This window comes from Phyllopteryx taeniolatus, chromosome 9 (genome assembly GCF_024500385.1).
Source record: "Phyllopteryx taeniolatus isolate TA_2022b chromosome 9, UOR_Ptae_1.2, whole genome shotgun sequence".
Lineage (NCBI taxonomy): Eukaryota > Metazoa > Chordata > Actinopteri > Syngnathiformes > Syngnathidae > Phyllopteryx > Phyllopteryx taeniolatus.
This window is the reverse complement of record NC_084510.1, coordinates 21,574,406-21,591,812: the sequence shown is the minus strand read 5'-3', so window position 1 is coordinate 21,591,812 and position 17,407 is coordinate 21,574,406. Positions and strand designations below refer to the sequence as shown.

General features: G+C 40.3%; 2 protein-coding genes across 2 annotated transcripts in view; both read left to right on the top strand.

Annotated features, from left to right (window-relative positions):
* The first annotated feature begins 1,310 nt into the window (after positions 1-1,310).
* rpl29 (ribosomal protein L29) lies at positions 1,311-5,339 on the top strand. Its single transcript, XM_061783707.1, has 4 exons — positions 1,311-1,395; positions 1,822-1,877; positions 2,006-2,070; positions 5,163-5,339. Exons 2-4 carry the CDS (start codon positions 1,841-1,843, stop codon positions 5,268-5,270), a joined length of 210 nt encoding a protein of 69 aa, XP_061639691.1. The 5' UTR covers positions 1,311-1,395; positions 1,822-1,840; the 3' UTR covers positions 5,271-5,339.
* A 729-nt stretch (positions 5,340-6,068) lies between these two features.
* Positions 6,069-17,407, top strand: part of iars1 (isoleucyl-tRNA synthetase 1) — a 54,510-nt gene continuing 43,171 nt past the window's right edge. Inside the window, exons 1-8 of the mRNA XM_061783705.1 lie at positions 6,069-6,181; positions 7,206-7,332; positions 7,957-8,113; positions 8,193-8,312; positions 8,403-8,485; positions 10,149-10,266; positions 10,346-10,493; positions 14,724-14,811. Of these exons, the coding sequence (XP_061639689.1) occupies positions 7,214-7,332; positions 7,957-8,113; positions 8,193-8,312; positions 8,403-8,485; positions 10,149-10,266; positions 10,346-10,493; positions 14,724-14,811 (833 nt within the window). The 5' untranslated portion in view covers positions 6,069-6,181; positions 7,206-7,213. The remainder of the gene's footprint in view (positions 6,182-7,205; positions 7,333-7,956; positions 8,114-8,192; positions 8,313-8,402; positions 8,486-10,148; positions 10,267-10,345; positions 10,494-14,723; positions 14,812-17,407) is intronic.

Below are 17,407 nucleotides of genomic sequence, written 5' to 3'. Positions count from 1 at the left end.
CTTATTTTCTGTCTTGCTGAAAGGGAGCCCAGCCCCATATACTGCCGGGCCAATCTCGAGCATTCATTCTAATGACAACTGATGTCGAAGCCTGAACTTAGTGACTCCAAAGACTTAGCGGCTGCCTCTCATCTCCTCGCCACCAAGTGTATGTAACAGATCTCACCGGCAAGGTCAAGGGTAACAGTGGACTGGAACTCGCCAGCGAGTGTGTGCGTTCCAGCTTTTCTTCTCCTCTGCATTGCTCAGTGGTTCGGCTCTAAACCTCTTGCCAATAAGTGTTTGCCGTGGCTGGCTGCTGGCTTCTACAGTACTTGCGGAAACTTGTGGGTAAAAAAAAATGAGTTCCTGTAAAGACAAATAAAACATTTCAATTTGTCGAGGCAGCATTTCATACACTGCACTGTGTGTATGTGGTCACCAAACACAAACAGACTGAAAATCCCAGCAACTGTTATTATTTACTGTTACGTAACGGTAGGGTGAAAATGCAGAAGGGCTTGCTCACAGACACATTTTCAGAAATAGGCAAGATAATTAAATATTTTTTTTTTTTTTTTTTAGTCACACTTCATGGGTGCGCAAGCAACTGATTGCATAATAAACAAATAATCAAGTCAATTTCCCATAATATGGCCATTTTGGATAAAACCTTTGCAGTGTAATACCTTCAATATAGTGCACAATGCATAATTCAACATAATATGTTGACAATCTAATTAAATTCCCGAATATTCTGCATCACCGGTCCCCCTTTTCCATCCATCTTCAAAAATCCCATCACCTAAGGGTGGTAATGTGTGCTGCTGGTTATTGCTGTGCAGTGTTTACATTTGTTTTATTTGACTTTTCTTTTCAGCTTCTGTTTTATTTGAAATTGAATCACTTTTTTGAGGGGGTGGGTAATTTTACATTGAATTAATTAATTAATTATTTACTTTAATTATAAATTTTTATTTGAGTGTTTCATTTTAATTTAAAAGCGATTTTATTTATCTTTCATTATTGGGGATTTAGTTTCATCTTATTTTCAAATAAACTTTCATTTTTTCCCTTCCTTTTTTATATGGAGTTTATTTTTTGTAATGAAATTTAATTAAATTTAATTATGTGTTATTTCATTTTATTTCAGGAATATTTTTTTGATGATGCGCCATGTATTCAACTACTAATTAAATTAAATAAAGCGAAATTTGTAATACACACTCAATAAACATCCAATTGAAAAATTGCTAAACATGAGCAAAGACGGACATCTTGTGGTCCGTTGTGAACATTCACTTCCCCGACCTACCAACAGGAGGCGGCCTTTTCATTCAGAGCAGACTTCCCTCCGTTATTTACTTCCGAATGTGACCTTCTTTCTCTTCCGGTTGTTGTCCATTCGTGTGTCAGGTATTTGACGTTTTTCATGGCTATGTACTCTATAAATCTCTATCAATCTGTATGTGTTTGCGTTGCTTTTATACAAACAGTCACTGGATTTGATCGAACACGACACAAAGCAGACGTCCGCGGCACTATTTTAATGATACGATCCCTTTGTAAAAGGAAAAGTTAGTGTAAAGTGGTGTTAGCGCTCTTAGCATCAACTAGCGTTTACAATTATCTGGCGATTGTGCCATACGAATTCTATTAGGTTTTTTTTTTTAAAATAAACGTTACATTTTGCCGATAAATTGCTGTTGGTGTTATATGTTACACGTTAAAAAACGGCTGTTTTAAGTTTTCTTCTGGTCAAGCCACGTAGTAACCCCGAACGCAGATGTCGCCAGCAAATGTACCCTTATTGGCATTATCTAACTCTACATTTTATTTTAGTAGGTAAACAGGAGTCACAATGGCAAAGTCGAAGAACCACACGACACATAACCAGTGTAAGTAGTAATAACGGTCCAACAATACAGTACAGCAGTCTTTGACTTCTTCCCTCACTATAACAACAGCACTGTTCTTGAATGGAACTGTTCACTAATATACATCCTTGCCGCCCCCCCACCCCCAGCTCGTAAAGCCCATAGGAATGGCATCAAGAAGCCCAGATCCCACCGCTATGAGTCCCTGAAGGGGGTACGTACTGTGCCACATTGTCAAAAATAAACGTACAAGCTGGATTGTGGACATGGTGCTTGCTGCGCCAATCTATAAAACTTGATCTGCACTGCGCGGTTCAAGTGACACATTTAAAACTTAGCTCACAAGTGGTCAAATCTCCAGATTGCAGTCAGACCTCTTCCAAATATGGATACAAATATGCATATTGATAGTTTCATCGTGTGAACCAAAACCACCAATTGGATACGAGTGCAGCGTGAATGCACATATTGGATATTAGTCCCTTAATCCAAGCCTCACACTAATACCACTCTTTTCAGACAGAGTACAATTACTTTTGAATCCTTGCTAATACTACTAATAATATTATTAATTATCAATTAATTAGTAATATTAATAAATAATAATATTGATACTCAATGTAATTGTCTTGGAATTGTGATGAAAATGTGTGATTTAAATCAAATGTTCAAAAACAAAACAAATTTCATGAACACGGCTGGTGAAGTGGTATTGGTGTCGTAGTATTGTAGTGTCTGACTACAGATGTACAGTATCGGTACTGATATCTTCTGAGCTTTCCTATTAAAGAACACCCCTCCCCTGTAAATTTGAACTGCAGCAAACGCATAGATTATTAAATAAATGCCGCAATAGATGTTGATTATTAAATAAGGAAAACATTTGCCGACTGACTTGTGGATAATCCTGACATTACCAGCCATCCATCCATTTTCCGTACTGCTTAGTGCCGCGGGCGTGCTGTAGCCTATCCCAGCTATCTTCATGCAAGAGGCGGGGTACACCCTGAACTGGTCGCCAGCCAATCGCAGGGCACAGAAAAACAAACAACCATTCACACACACATTCACACCTACGGGCAATTTAGAGTCTTCAATCAACCTACCACGCATGTTTTTGGGATGTGGGAGGAAACCGGAGTGCTTGGAGAAAACCTACGCAGAGAACACGCAAACTCCACACAGGCGGGACCGGGATTTGAACCCCGGTCCTCAGAACTGTGAGGCTTTCATTTATTAAACTATTGGGGGAGGGGGGGAGTCGTCCCAGGCCAACTAAGCAGTACGTAGTGTTTAATATTTGTATGATATGTGTATTATTGTTGCGTATTGTCACTATCCAGTGACTTCTGTGCAATTTGGGTGTCTGAGCACAGGGAGGTGTTTCATCGCTTCAGTGAATGTAAATGCAGAAATGTACATGCAATTAGATATGGGCATTAATTTAAAATTTGCCATTTGGACCCACTGTTGTTTTTGCAACTTTTGATTAGTCCCATCAGGCGTCACCACAGTGAGCTACTTGCATGATTAGTTTGGCACAGTTTTTGCGAACCCAACCCACCCATTTCTTATCTGGGCTTTGTGTAAATCCAGTCTAATATGCTACAAAAATGCACAGTCTTGGTAGGTTAGATTATTTTAAAATTTGCGTGGATTCTGGAGGTTCTGAATGCTTTCCAACCACAAGTAATTGCTGTTACAGCATGCCTGTATGCTTGTTATTGTATACTTGTTGTTAGGCCTGCAACAACAGTTTTATTAAGATGATATTGTCCCAAAAACTATCATGATAAATTGTTTTTCTTTACTCTCAGAAATGAAGTATAAAGAGCTGCAAGACCAGCCTGGTTTATATGGAGCCTTCTATTCCACTCAAAATCGATTTAGAAGCCCAAACTGAGTGAAAATGGTCCACATAAACACCTCAATCGAAATAAGCAGGCTGAAGGATTCGGTCTCACGGGGGCGGGGGTATTCCTTTTGCCAAGCCGATCAGAAGTAAATTTCCGCCATGTATGTAAAATAATACGTAAATGCCCTGTGACATCATCGTTTATGTGCGACATAAATATGGCGGCTCCTGACGGAGCTCATATGTGGAGATCTTGGTTTTAACTTGTTGTTTTGAATCAAGTGTATTTAAAAAATAATGTTTTAAATAAACGTATAAAACACTACCAACTACTACGCTGAATAGACGATGGACCTCAGTCTTAATAAATGACGTGACGTTCATGACGAAGTGCGCATGTTTCACGGCTGTTTCGATTAAATGTAGTGCACATCATGCCATCATGTGAATAGATCACGTCACGTCACATGTAAACAGTTGACCAGAGATCTTCAATCGGAATGAAAAAAAGGTCTCCATGTAAACCCGGCGACCGTGTGGTTGGTCCGTTGAAGACGAGCCCTTCACCTGTCAATCAAATATATGTTGATGTTCGCTGTAGTCAAATATTGGCTGAATAATGTGTGCCACTGAGGTTATGCAGTTGACGTTCCCGTATTTAATTGGGGACTAACACACACAACACGGAGTGAAGCTCTGAGGTTTTAAATGACATCGCCCCACGACAACAACAACAAAGCTGTTTACTTTCCCTTAAGTGTCTCTGTTGTGTGGCACTACGCACTGCACATGGAGCAAGGCAGTAGAGTATTGGACGGGGAAAACACCGGCAAGAGTGTACTGGTCCGCCGGTGTTCCGTGAGCCCACTAGCGGCTAATGGCACAGACGCCCAACTCGCTCACTGTGTGATCCGTGTGCAGGCTCACAACAACAATAACAATTTATCGAGTCCCGAAAAACTATTGTGTCCATTTCATTTATTGAACGATAAGTAATTATCATAACGATTGTAGTTATCGTAACAGGCCTACTTGTTGTAATGGAATGTTTCTGGAGCAGGCTGCTACATTTAAGCAGGTGTCTTGTTTAAACTTGGTGAAGCAGCATGTGGCTCATTGTCCATTGTTATATATGCATGAGCTGTTTCTTTTTAACTAGGCTGTGGGATCTTTTAACTCGATGGGTGGTTTTGACAGACGTCAAAAGAAGTCGAGGAACAAATCATGTTAAATACAGGACCTTTAATTTTCTCCTTCCCATACAGGGTTCATGCTCTTCTCCTTATGCAGCACATACAAAACGTTAGTGCTTGCGAGTGCCCAAAACATGTAATTAATGCGCTGAGCCCCAATATGAGCATGCCTTAGTCTATAGTAGCATGGAAAATACACACACACACATTTAAATATTGAAATATTGTTTCTGAAGAGTTTTGTTTTGTTGTCTGCAGTTGGACCCCAAGTTCCTGAGAAACATGCGCTTTGCCAAGAAGCACAACAAGAAAGGCTTGAAGACGATCAGGAAAGCCGCAGCCGCCCCAGCTGTCGCTCAGAAATGATCTGTCTGCTCGTCTTGCCGCAACGCCTTCAGTTTTCATCACAATAAAGCAATGCTTTGTTAACAAACACCCATTTTCAGTGATTTCTTCTAATAATGTATGTCAAAATCTCGAGATAATGCTCGAATAATAATATAATAATTTATGGGTGCCTCTCAGGGCCCTCAAGGTCACCATAGAAACATAGTAAAAGAAAACAAGCAGTACAATAACAATTAAAACCAATTAAAATGGCAAATGTTGTCCAATGAAGCTTGAAGGTTTAAATTGAGGGATTGAAACCAATGTTACTGGTGCTGTAATTGGACAGCTGTGTAACATTTATTATTATTATTATTACAGATGGCAAAAAAATTTTTCGAGGGTCAAGAATGAGATTCTGTATTCGCAATACTGTTGCAACTTGGAGTTGTAATGACAATCACAGACCATGGGGCTTTGTAACACCTCACTTAACGTGACAAGAATGGATACTTTAAGAATACATAAGAAATACCCATAGCGTGTTCAATATAATTTTCCAGTCCATTCGAAGTTTATTTCCCGCGAAAATATTAAAGCACTTGGGTTGCTCGGATACGGTGGGTAGTCCAAGAGACTCCGGATTATCGAGATCTAATTTTATGCAATTTGTAACATTACTCACTGTGTACGCATAGCCTACGAACACGACCACAGAGCCACAAATAGAAGTAGGACACTGAATATTATGACTGAGTTGTTAACGCCCTCAAATTAACGTTGAGAATAATACACTGTTAAAGCATTAAATTGTCATGTTCTCCAATTGGGAGTTCAGAAATTCCGATTTTTCCGTTGAACGCTACATCAACTCTGTCGTCACTTCCGCTCACGTTAACACTAACTTGCATCATTTCTCGTGTGTTCTGTCATCCGGAGTTGGACGATATGTGAGTAAACCATTCAGACTGGCACAACGTCATATAAATCGCCGGGTATTCTACCGCTTGTGTCACATTCTGTAGCTTTGTGTGTATTTTGAAGGCCTTCCTCGCACGAAAGCAGCAGTGATTTTTGTTCCGAGCAAATTTACTTAAACGTTGACCGGCTAACTTAGCACGCTAGTTCACTTAAAAGAGGCGTCATTATTGCTGTTTCTGACTCTGAGGAAAAGTGAACTTGAAGTAAACTCTTCTCTGCGCATCTATCGGCTTTGGATTTAAAATGACACATGATCAAAGCATTGTTTATATAATTGTGTGTTGACAAATTGTGACGAGTTGGTTGAGTTGTTAGCCCCCCACAAAAAACATAAATTCATACAAAAGCATTTAATTTGTTTAAATTAATGTTGAACGGACTTATATCAGTCTTAACGTCAGTCCATTTTTGCACATTTTTGTCACTTGGTGGCTATAATAACAGTAACATTGATCCTGACACTGACTGACATTCTTGTCTAACTAAAAAAAAAAAAAAAAACATTTAAACATTTCTTGAGGCAGTCATTTCCATAAAACTGGCTTAAAAGTGATTTAGATTTATATTTATTTGAATTGTATTTTCTTGAATTAACTGTGAAATGTAAATTGTGATTCTGTATTTTATATAGTGTAATATCTGTGACTTTGAGTGTGGGCTGTGAAGGGCGGCACCAGGTTATTGACAGTAAAAATGAAAGAGCAAAGGGACATTTTAGCATGAATGTTGGCTCAAGTTAGTGACTTTGCGTGTGGAGCAATGGGGTGTGAGTTGTAGCCGATGCAGTTCTTGGATGAATGTATTTTTTTTTTTTTACCTCTCATGGAAATAAAGCAACTGAAATCCAGAAGTGACTGTCATCCTTGACCACATACGAGGGCAGTACAATATATATGACTATATTCTGACCTGTGTGAAACTTGTGTAAAGTGCTACATAAAGATAATTTACGTATTACCTGTGTGTGATTTGATGCCCTGTGTTGGTGAACAGACACCATCATGGTGGAGCCGGTGCCTGAGTCCATCAACTTTCCCTCGCAAGAGGAGAAGATCCTCCAGCTGTGGAAGGACAAGGACTGTTTTAACGAGTGCCTCAAACAATCAAAAAACCGGCCCAAGTGAGTGTATGGAGGTGTCTCAGCCAATAAAATGGTAGAAATATTTGTCTAACTAGTTGTTGATGACTGCCTTGACTTTGAGAGGCGCTGAATTAGCCTTAGGCCCAATTAACCCTGCATAATTCAAGTGTATGATGTGTGTCATGGCAGCATAAAGGGAAAAAAAACACGCATAGAATTAAATATCCTCAGATTGGAATCAGGTCTCTTTCAAATGTAGATAAAAAAATCGGATATTTATTGGATATGTGCCCATGCGACTGCAGCCTAAACTCATAGATCGGACGTACCCCCTCAATGCAAGCTTGACGTGATCCAATTAATTCGATTAGTGATGTATATACCAGGGATTTCGGTATTGGTGCAGATACTGCATGTCTGTACAGTCCTACTAAAAATACACTGATACTACATAGTGATACCAATTCACCAGCCTCACATGCATCTTTTAGCTGGGAGCCATGTTGGCCTTGTAGAGATACTTTAAGGTAAACAATCAATGGGGGGGCAGTGGTGGTTTCAGATATGGGCGATATGGGCAGCCGCCCAGGGTGTCAATCCAAACCTCAACCACCGTCGACCGAACTGCAATCACATAATTACGATGCCAATTTCCCTGACCAGGTACACCTTCTATGATGGTCCACCCTTTGCCACGGGTCTACCCCACTACGGTCACATCCTAGCGGGCACCATCAAGGACATCGTCACCCGCTTTGCCCACCAGAGTGGCTTCCATGTGGACAGGCGCTTTGGCTGGGATTGCCATGGCCTGCCTGTGGTAAATAACATATTGTTGTTCTTTTTTTTTTTTTAACCCAAATCCTCCCAGAACTATCGATCAGCTGTGTGTTTTGTAGGAGTACGAGATTGATAAGACCTTGGGGATCACAGGCCCCGACGACGTAGCCAAGATGGGCATCGACGAGTACAACAAGCAGTGTCGAAACATCGTCATGAGATACTCTCACGAGTGGGAGGTCAGAGATGGCAAGAAATAAGTGTGTTTCTTGTATTTTGGGAACTGCCAAATGTGTGACATGGATTGTTGTGCCGTTGGTCATTGCCAGGTCTCGGTCAACCGAATGGGCAGATGGATCGACTTCAAAAACGACTACAAGACACTCTACCCGTGGTTCATGGAGACTGTCTGGTATGTTTGGCTGGCAAGAACTGCATTTCCACACAATTTGAAGGATGTGTGTTTAAGACTCAAAGCAGAGGTGGGTAGAGTAGCCAAACGTTTTTCTCAAAAAAGAACACCGTTGCTTTAGAATAATATGACGAAAAGTAAAAAGTAGTCCTCCAAATAATTACTATAGTAAGTTACTCATTACAGAGTAACTCGTGAGTAACTTCTGATTTATTATTTTTAAAGCAGCGCATGAAGGTCAAATAGATGAAAATATAAAATAGGAATGTGCAACAAAAACATCAATGAATTAAATCTTGATAACATCCATCCATCCATTTTCTGAGCCGCTTTCCCTCACTTGGGTCGCGGGCGTGTTGGAGCCTATCCCAGCTATCATCGGGCAGGAGGCGGGGTACACCCTGAACTGGTTGCCAGCCAATCGCAGGGCACATACAAACAAACAACCATTCGCACTCACATTCACACCTACGGGCAATTTTAGAGTCTCCAATTCATGCCTGTTTTTGGGATGTGGGAGGAAACCGGAGTGCCCCGAGAAAACCCACGCAGGCACGGGGAGAACATGCAAACTCCACACAGGTGGGGCCGGGGATTGAACCCCGGTCCTCAGAACTGTGAGGCTGACGCTCGAACCAGTCGCCCACCGTGCCGCCTCTTGATAACATAACGATGCAAATTCAGCCACAAAGGAATTGTATTATTGTCTTAGTTTACACATGTGGAACAACCCAATAGGCTTACCAGGTAAAGATTACATAGAAAACCGGAAACAAGGCAGCTCAACGCATGACATAGCTGTTCTTTTTTGTTTTTTGTGCGGTCAGGTGAATTCCTGGTTCCGGTGAAATGAAGCTGAACGTCTCTAGTGGTTACGTTAAATTGGTGGAACAGAGTCATGTGACAGCGCATAAGACACAAGTCTCTCAGACGAACCAAAACAAATAGTATACTTCAAGGAATAATAGATGAAAATAAAAACAAGCAGTACTGTATGTATCTACTTGCATTTAAAAAAAAAAAACCCAAAAAAACAACACCATTTATTTTCCCAATGGAAATAGAAATAATCCTTTCCAAAGTTAAACTGCGGTAATTATAAAACCTTTGTTCACTGTATATAGACTTTGAATTAACATTTTAGCATTCGTAACTGTCATAGAAGTGTCATAAATGAGCTAGGAACTGTAGTACATTAAAAAAAGAATGATTTTCAACTTCAATGACGATTGTGTAATGTGATGCTCACCCTTTCATTCTTGTCTCGCAAGTGTAAAAAGAAAGTTACCACTCCAAATAATAAATGGTCCCGTTATTCTTTTTACATCCCTTGAGTTTTTCGTCTTTGGGATTTAGTGTCACAAAATGCCAAACACGTGTGCAGAGTTAGAATCTCTCGTCGCTTGCCAAACTAAGGACTCAAAGATTTTTTTACATTATTTTTGTTGGTTAAACTTCAAATGGTTCCTACCACAGAGGTATTCCTCCTTTGCGGTTTTGCTGCTCTGTAATGAGTTGATTCACTATCCAGTGCCAAAATATTGGACTTTAATGGCAGAAAGATCAAAGGTAAAACCATTGTCAGAAAAGATGTGATGTCCTGGCGTAGCCTACAACAGATCATAGCACTTACTGAAATGTCCATTCATATGATTATGATCAGGTGGGTGTTCAAGCAGCTATACGACAAGGGTCTGGTGTATCGCGGTGTCAAGGTCATGCCTTTTTCCACTGCGTGCAACACTCCGCTCTCCAACTTCGAATCCCACCAGAACTACAAGGTCCACACAACCCCCACAACTTAGGACATTATGTCGCAGCAGAGAGAAAAAACATCATTTCTGTTATGTCTTATTTCAGGACGTTCAAGATCCATCGGTCATTGTCAACTTCCCGCTGCTTGACGATGAGGACGTGTCTCTTCTTGCGTGGACCACCACTCCATGGACACTGCCCAGCAACTTGGCCTTGTGTGTCAACCCTGAATTGTCTTATGTCAAAGTCCAAGGTAAGAGTCTTGACACAAAAATCTATTCATATTAGGGGTCGCACAAATCATGGTTTGGTACGAATGGTTTTAAGCTCACAGTTTGGTTCACATTAGGTACAGTCAGGGAACAAAATGTAAAAGTGCTTATCTTTTGTGTAAACAGGGACTGATTTAAAGACATTTAAAATTGATAAAAACAAATGCAAAACAAAAGATTTCAAATACATAAAATGGAGAACTTTTTCATCCACTGTTTGGCCATAAATTATTAATATAGTCAGGCGTGCACATAAGTGGTGCGCAGCTGCCCATGCACACTGAAAATGTTATAAGCGCACCAGATTCGATTGTAGCAGTGCGCATTTGCGGACTGCCAAGCATTGTCTTTTTTTAAAAATCTTTTTTGGGGTGGAGCTTAGAGGTAGACGGGGCTGGAGTAGTGTTGTAATTCACGAACGACTCGTTCAAACGAAAAATCTTTTGTGTGAATATACTTAATGGAATCACTTCATGAATTGATTCGTTCCTTTCCTGAGCATGTGGTGCATAAGTTCTCCGCACAAGGCGCCACTCGTGGGCAGCAGCGGTGGCTGAGTGCCCACATGGGCTGCTGACGAGGGGGCGGGCACCGTGGGGCGTGGGTGTCTCAGTCTTGCTGCATAGCAGCTACGGTGGTCCGTCAAAATATGTCTTTATGTAAAACCGGACTGTGGTGCAAAAAGGATGAGGGACAGCTGCCCGAGGGAACTGCGGCAAATCAGCTGATCGCGTGGTTCCATACTGCAAGTCAGGGGCGGTGCTAGCTTGAATGGCTCCCTGTGCGAGACCTCTCGATGGCACCCAACACCCGCCCCCATCATCGTCCTCATCATCATTGCTAAAGGCAGTGTCAGCTGGCACAACCGTGATACTCCCATGGGATTATAAAATAAGTATCTATCTTTAGTATAATTACAGATATATACAGAATGCAAGATATAAAATAATATAAAATGTGTCTCAAGGAATGTCTGTTGCTAAAGGTATGCATGTACAGGCTGTTTAATAGCTGTGAAATGGCTCTGGCTAACACTAATAAAGCGTAAAGCATATGCAAAAATACCTAAAAAGGAAAAAAACTGTTATAAGATCATTAAACAAAACAAAGAAACATGTTTTCTTCCTTTATTTGTAATGGATAGGACGTATGTCTAAAACCCATCATAAGTTCATTGAGTGAGGTCGGTGGGTAATGCAAAACAAATGAGCACTAAGCAACAACCTCTGGTGCTCATTTGACAACCTGACCACAATTATGTACACCCCTGAATATAGTTACGTATTGTTGTAAAACACAAAATATGTATACTTTATAGACTGTATTTGCATTGGTTGGCAGCGGCTGAGACTTGCTTGCTTAAAAACCTAAAAATACTGTGTTGCTGTTCGCATAGTTGAATGAGTGGGTACCCGCCACGAAGTGGGTAGGTACTTAAAAAATGAGTTAACTTTTTATGTCACAAATAGACAGAAATTTGATCCAGTTGTTCTGCAAGCCTTGTGCCGGTATTGCCTTTTACATTCAGTCAACAAACAATATAGATATTATATTGATCAACGGTAAGTGTAGAAGTCTGCGTCCATGAGACTCGGCCTGTAAATCTTGTTTCTGTCATGGCTTGATGGCTAAGCTTGAGTGCTTTTATTTTTTACATAAAAGGAGAATTTTATACTGACTATTATCTTAAGCCAATGCAGAACATTTGACAGATCTCTTGTGTCGGATCGTGTCAGATTGTGCATGTATATCTAATGTTCAGAATCAGAATCATCTTTATTTGCCAAGTATGTCCAAAAAACACACAAGGAATTTGTCTCCGGTAGTTGGAGCCGCTCTAGTACGACTGTTGTGACTACTGAGAATCGTAGAGCGTGACGATTCCCAGCAGCCCATCATAGCAATGGGCTACTGCAGGGGGCACTGTTGAAGCATTGAGCAAATGACTCAGTAACTGCACTGCCTGTGCTGCATGAGAGACCGCCTCGGAATACCAATGATTTTTTTTTTTCTTTGGCATCAAGTCAGTCTCTTTTTAGCTCTCGTCCTCCTTGCTTCATCTCCATCCAACAGTTTCTTCCCATTTGCCTTCACCCTCCACCTGTTTTTGACCCGACGTCGCTCTTATGTTTGCCGTGTCTCTCGGGCTTCTGTCAGCCCCTGCAGGTCTGAGCCTCGCAATCATCTGTCACCACGACGACACATAGAAACGTCCTCTTTTGCCCCCCCACGCTGCTTCAGTCTCTCCTACATGATCCTTTTATTTCCCAGTTTTAGTATTTTGGGACCGTTCTGGTTCCCCCGATGGCAATGCTTCCACCAGTTCTGTCGTCTGTTGAGCAGTCTCACAGCACGGCCATGGAGTCCTTACCTGACCTTGACTTTTTATGGCTGTGGCCTCGTTGTTACCAAGCAGGATTCGACACCTGAGTTAGAGCCGTTATGCCCCCGCCCCCACACATATACACACACAACAGTTATGTGGAAAAGAGCATTACATGGTTGCTGTTTATCACACATGAAACATGGATCAATAAACATAAATCACTCTTGTCAGGGCCATTTGTTCCAGCCTTCAAAAATTAAGCAGAGCATGAGAAAAATCATCATTCATGTGTCGCAAATGTATGACAGCTTAGAAGACACTAAGGAGGAGGAATTGATTTGGAATGGCCACTAAGCGTCCTGTGTCACACTATGTGCTGGATGACCAATTATTCTTTGTCTTGCATCTCTCGTCTGTGTTTTTTTTTTTAAATGCTTTTGTAATATTCACCTTCGACCTGGTAAGTCTGAACGCAATCTATGGTCTGTAACACTGGTTAATTTCCAAGTTGTTGGAATTTCAAAACAATTTTCCCCATAAGAAAACGTGAAATGAATTAAGTACTTAATGACCATCACAAAGCATTTTATTAAATGTGTAATGTTTTAAGTAACATTGTGTTCGCCTGATAGCATATTTTCTTAATTAATTATAATCAAATTCAAGAAACAAGAAGAGTCCAGTTACCTCGATTCAACATGTTGCGGATTTCCAAGACATGGATGACTGAGAATTGACACAGACGTAAAGAAAAAAACAAAGAATTTCTTTTTTTTTTTTTGCATCTACAATGTATTTTTTTAATACCAGATGTCACCACAGATCCAGCAAAGATTGCAATATTCAATGTTTAGGCTGGTATTTACATACATCATAGTTGTATAAATAAATAATATACATGTATTTAATTTGTGTCTGAAGATACCAGCCATAGAGAAAACAAAATATTTGCAAGTTCGGTTTCAAACAATCATGTAATCAAACTGTAGTCAATGCTCATTAGCGTAGCATCCACAGAAAGTCAGCTAACCTGTTTTCTGGGTTTGGTCATGTGACGTTCTGCATTTACCGGGTTATAAACCTTCAAACAGCTGCTACTTTAATACACACAGAGCAGCAACACATGCAATTAGCGTGTGCGATACGGACTGGCATACATTCTCTGCACTGCGGGAATAAACTCCTCTTGTAGCAAATGTAAGTGACGTCATGCACGCTGTCATCTCGAGATTACGATTTCAGTGTCCCGGCGCCCTCATTGGTTAATGGAGAGTTCAATCTTGCTCCTATCTACTAAAACAATATGTGCAACAAGAGGGAATAAAACTTGGCGCCTCCTCTATCCTAAATGCTAATATAAAGGGAGTTCTTGTATATTTTAATTAGAAAATAGTATATTCTGTAGTTGTTTGATTGTATTATTTAAATTATTGTATATTGGGTTTTATGTACAGCACTTGTTAACTGTGGTTGTTGTAAAAGTGCTATATAAATAAAATTGAGTTGAATGTGTTCCTCACCCTTTCCTATGTGGATTTGTCATTCTCCTCACACATTTCTTCTTTGGCACCAAGTTTAGCTGATATCAAAAAAGCAAACAAAAGGCATGAAACAAAGCTAGAAAAAAAAAAAAAAAGCCAAACACTCTTGTAGAGTTGTTTTTTTCCTGCTTACTGAGCTGAAGTCTCACAAGATCTGTTGACATCACATAAAATGTTTTTGGACTTGTGGCAAAAAAATTTCCACAGTAGTTTGGTTGAACTCCAAATTGTACCACTTGTCCAACTTTTTCTTGTGTAATGCCAAGAGGCTTGCACCTAAATATTTTAAATGACCTGGTTAAAGCTTCGCCCAAAGTTGCCTGGCTTGTTTTTTTTTTTCACAGATAATACCACCAACAAGACGTACATCATGATGGAGTCCCGGCTGGGCGCTCTGTTTAAGTTGGAGAGCGAGTACACGTTCCTGGACAAGTGAGTGTTTATAGAGCCACTTTTCAAACTTGCGAGAGAGTGAGTCATGCATCCCTTTTTAGATGTAGATAATTAAACACAAGTCCCTCTGAGCTCCCTCATATAACAGCAAAGTGCTTTTGTGTAAAATTCTACCAAAAGCTTGCAGAATTTAAATTGCAAATGAAACAAGTAACATTAGCATCAAGCATTTTTGTTACACGCTTAAGTGAGTCTCATTGTTACAATGCTGTAAATTAGCATAGCTAATGTGACCCATCGCAACTTTATAGCTTGAATTTCAGCCCAAAAGACTGTTCAATATTTCATTGTATATTAGGTATATTATGTGACGTACAAGTTTAATTAATTCTGGGACCATGGTCGTAATCCAAAACAGTTATATCATCTTTTCTCACAGAAATGAAAGAAAATGCCATTAATCCGTTCCACCGCAATGAAAAACACCAACAATTGTGTTTTGCATTCTGTGTTAACATTAAGATAGCAGACTTTATAAGTTATAAGATTTGGTGAAATACACATAGTGTAAATCTTTTTTTTTTTTTTTAAATTGACAAACTATAACTAGGAATGGCAATACATCGGAACCCCGGGGCTGGGCCGACCGCAAATAGCGAAAATCCACAGATGATTAATGCCCATTATAATTGCACTGGGGGAGGGGGGGGGGGGGGGGGGGGTTAATTTTTATTTTTTTAAACCCCAAAATTCTTGAATAAGCGGGGATACGGTCAAGTATTGGAACGGTAAGGTCAATTCCTTTGTTTTTGTTTTATACTGATGACATTCGGGTTTCAGATCAAAAGATGAATATGAGACAAAAGTTCAGACTTCCAACTTTTATTCCATGGTATTTATATCTCTATGTGTTCAACAACTCAGGACAGAGCACCTTTTGTTTGAACCCACCCACTTTTCAAGTGAGCAAAAGTATTGAAATGTGACTGTTTCTTCTTACTGAGGTGTTGCCTTTTAGATTGATTGCTTAAGCATTCGGTAGTGCTTGTTTTTGACTTTAGGTTTCACCTGTGAAAACTGCATTTGCTGTTAAGCAAACATGAAGACCAGAGCGCTTTCTATGGGAGAAAAGCAAATCTTTTTCAAGCTGATAGAAGAGGGAAAATCAATCAGAGCTATTGCACAAAAATTGGGCATGGCCAATACAACAATTTGGAATGTACTGAAAAAGAAAGACACTACTGGTATACTGAGCAACAGACATCAAACAGGTCAGCCAAGGGTATCAACAGCAGTTGATGACAGAAACATTGTGAGAGCTGTGAAGAGACACCCAAAGACAACAGTCAGTGACATCACTGCCAACCTCCACAGGGCAGGGGTGAAGGTATCACAAGCCACTGTTCGAAGAAGACTCTGAGAGATGAAATATACAGGCCATCCCACGAGATGCAAAACACTCATCAGCAAAAAGAATTGGAAGGCCAGATTGGATTTTGCAAAGAAGTACAGAGATGAGCCACAAAAGTTTTGCAACAAAGTTCTCTGGACTGATGAGACCAAGATTAACCTCTACCAAGGTGATGAAAAGGCCAAAATATGGAGAAAGAAAGGATCTGCTTATGATCCAAAACACACAAGATCATCTGTGAAGCATGGTGGAGGTAATGTCATGGCTTGGGTTTGCATGGCTGCTTCTGGAATGGGCTCACTAGTCTTTATTGATGATGTAACTCATGATGGTAGCAGCAGAATGAATTCTGAAGTCTACAAAACCATTCTGTGTGGCAATTTACAGGAAAATCCATCCATACTAATTGGGAGAAGCTTCGTCATGCAACAAGACAATGACCTAAAACACACTGCCAACACGACAAAGGACTTCATCAGGTGAAAAAAGTGGAAGGTCTTAGACTGGCCAAGTCAGTCACCGAACCTTAACCAAATTGAGCATGCATTTTACCTCCTGAAGAGGAGACTGAAGGGAGAAACCCCCAGAAACAAACAAGAACTTAAAGAGGCTACAGTAAAGGCCTGGAAAAGCATTTCAAATGAAGAATGCAACAGTCTGGTGAAGTCAATGGATCGCAGGCTTGATGGAGTTATTGCAAGTAAGGGTTATGCCACCAAATATTAAATGTTATTCACTTAAAGTTAATTTAATAATGTCTGTTCCAATACTTTTACTCACTTGAAAAGTGGGTGGCTTCATCAAGATGTAAATACCATGAAATGAAAGCTGGAATTCTGAATTTTTGTCCCATATTTATCTTTTGATCAGAAACCCAAATGTCATCAGTATACAACAAAAACAAAGGAATTGACCTTGCCATTCCAATATTTTTGGAGGGGACCGTATACCCCCAGGCGGCACGGTAGTTGACTGGTTACCACGTCTGTCTCACAGTTCTGAGATACCGGGTTAAAATCTGGCCTCGCCTGTGTGGAGTTTGCATGTTCTCCCCATGTCTATGTGGGTTTTCTCTGGGTACTCAGGTTTCCTCCCACATCCCAAAAACATGCATGATTGGTTAATTGAGAACTGTAAATTGCCCATAGGTGTGAATGGTTGTTTGCTTACATGTTACAGGTATATTTTATTGTCTGTGCAGATTCTCAGTCATCCAGGTCATGC

Excerpts from the sequence above, each read along its gene's own strand:
- rpl29 (XM_061783707.1), top strand. The coding sequence starts at position 1,841 with ATGGCAAAGTCGAAGAACCACACGACACATAACCAGT. Across the intron at positions 1,878-2,005 it reads CCACACGACACATAACCAGT|CTCGTAAAGCCCATAGGAAT; the intron begins GTAAGTAGTAAT and ends CCCCACCCCCAG. Across the intron at positions 2,071-5,162 it reads GCTATGAGTCCCTGAAGGGG|TTGGACCCCAAGTTCCTGAG; the intron begins GTACGTACTGTG and ends TGTTGTCTGCAG.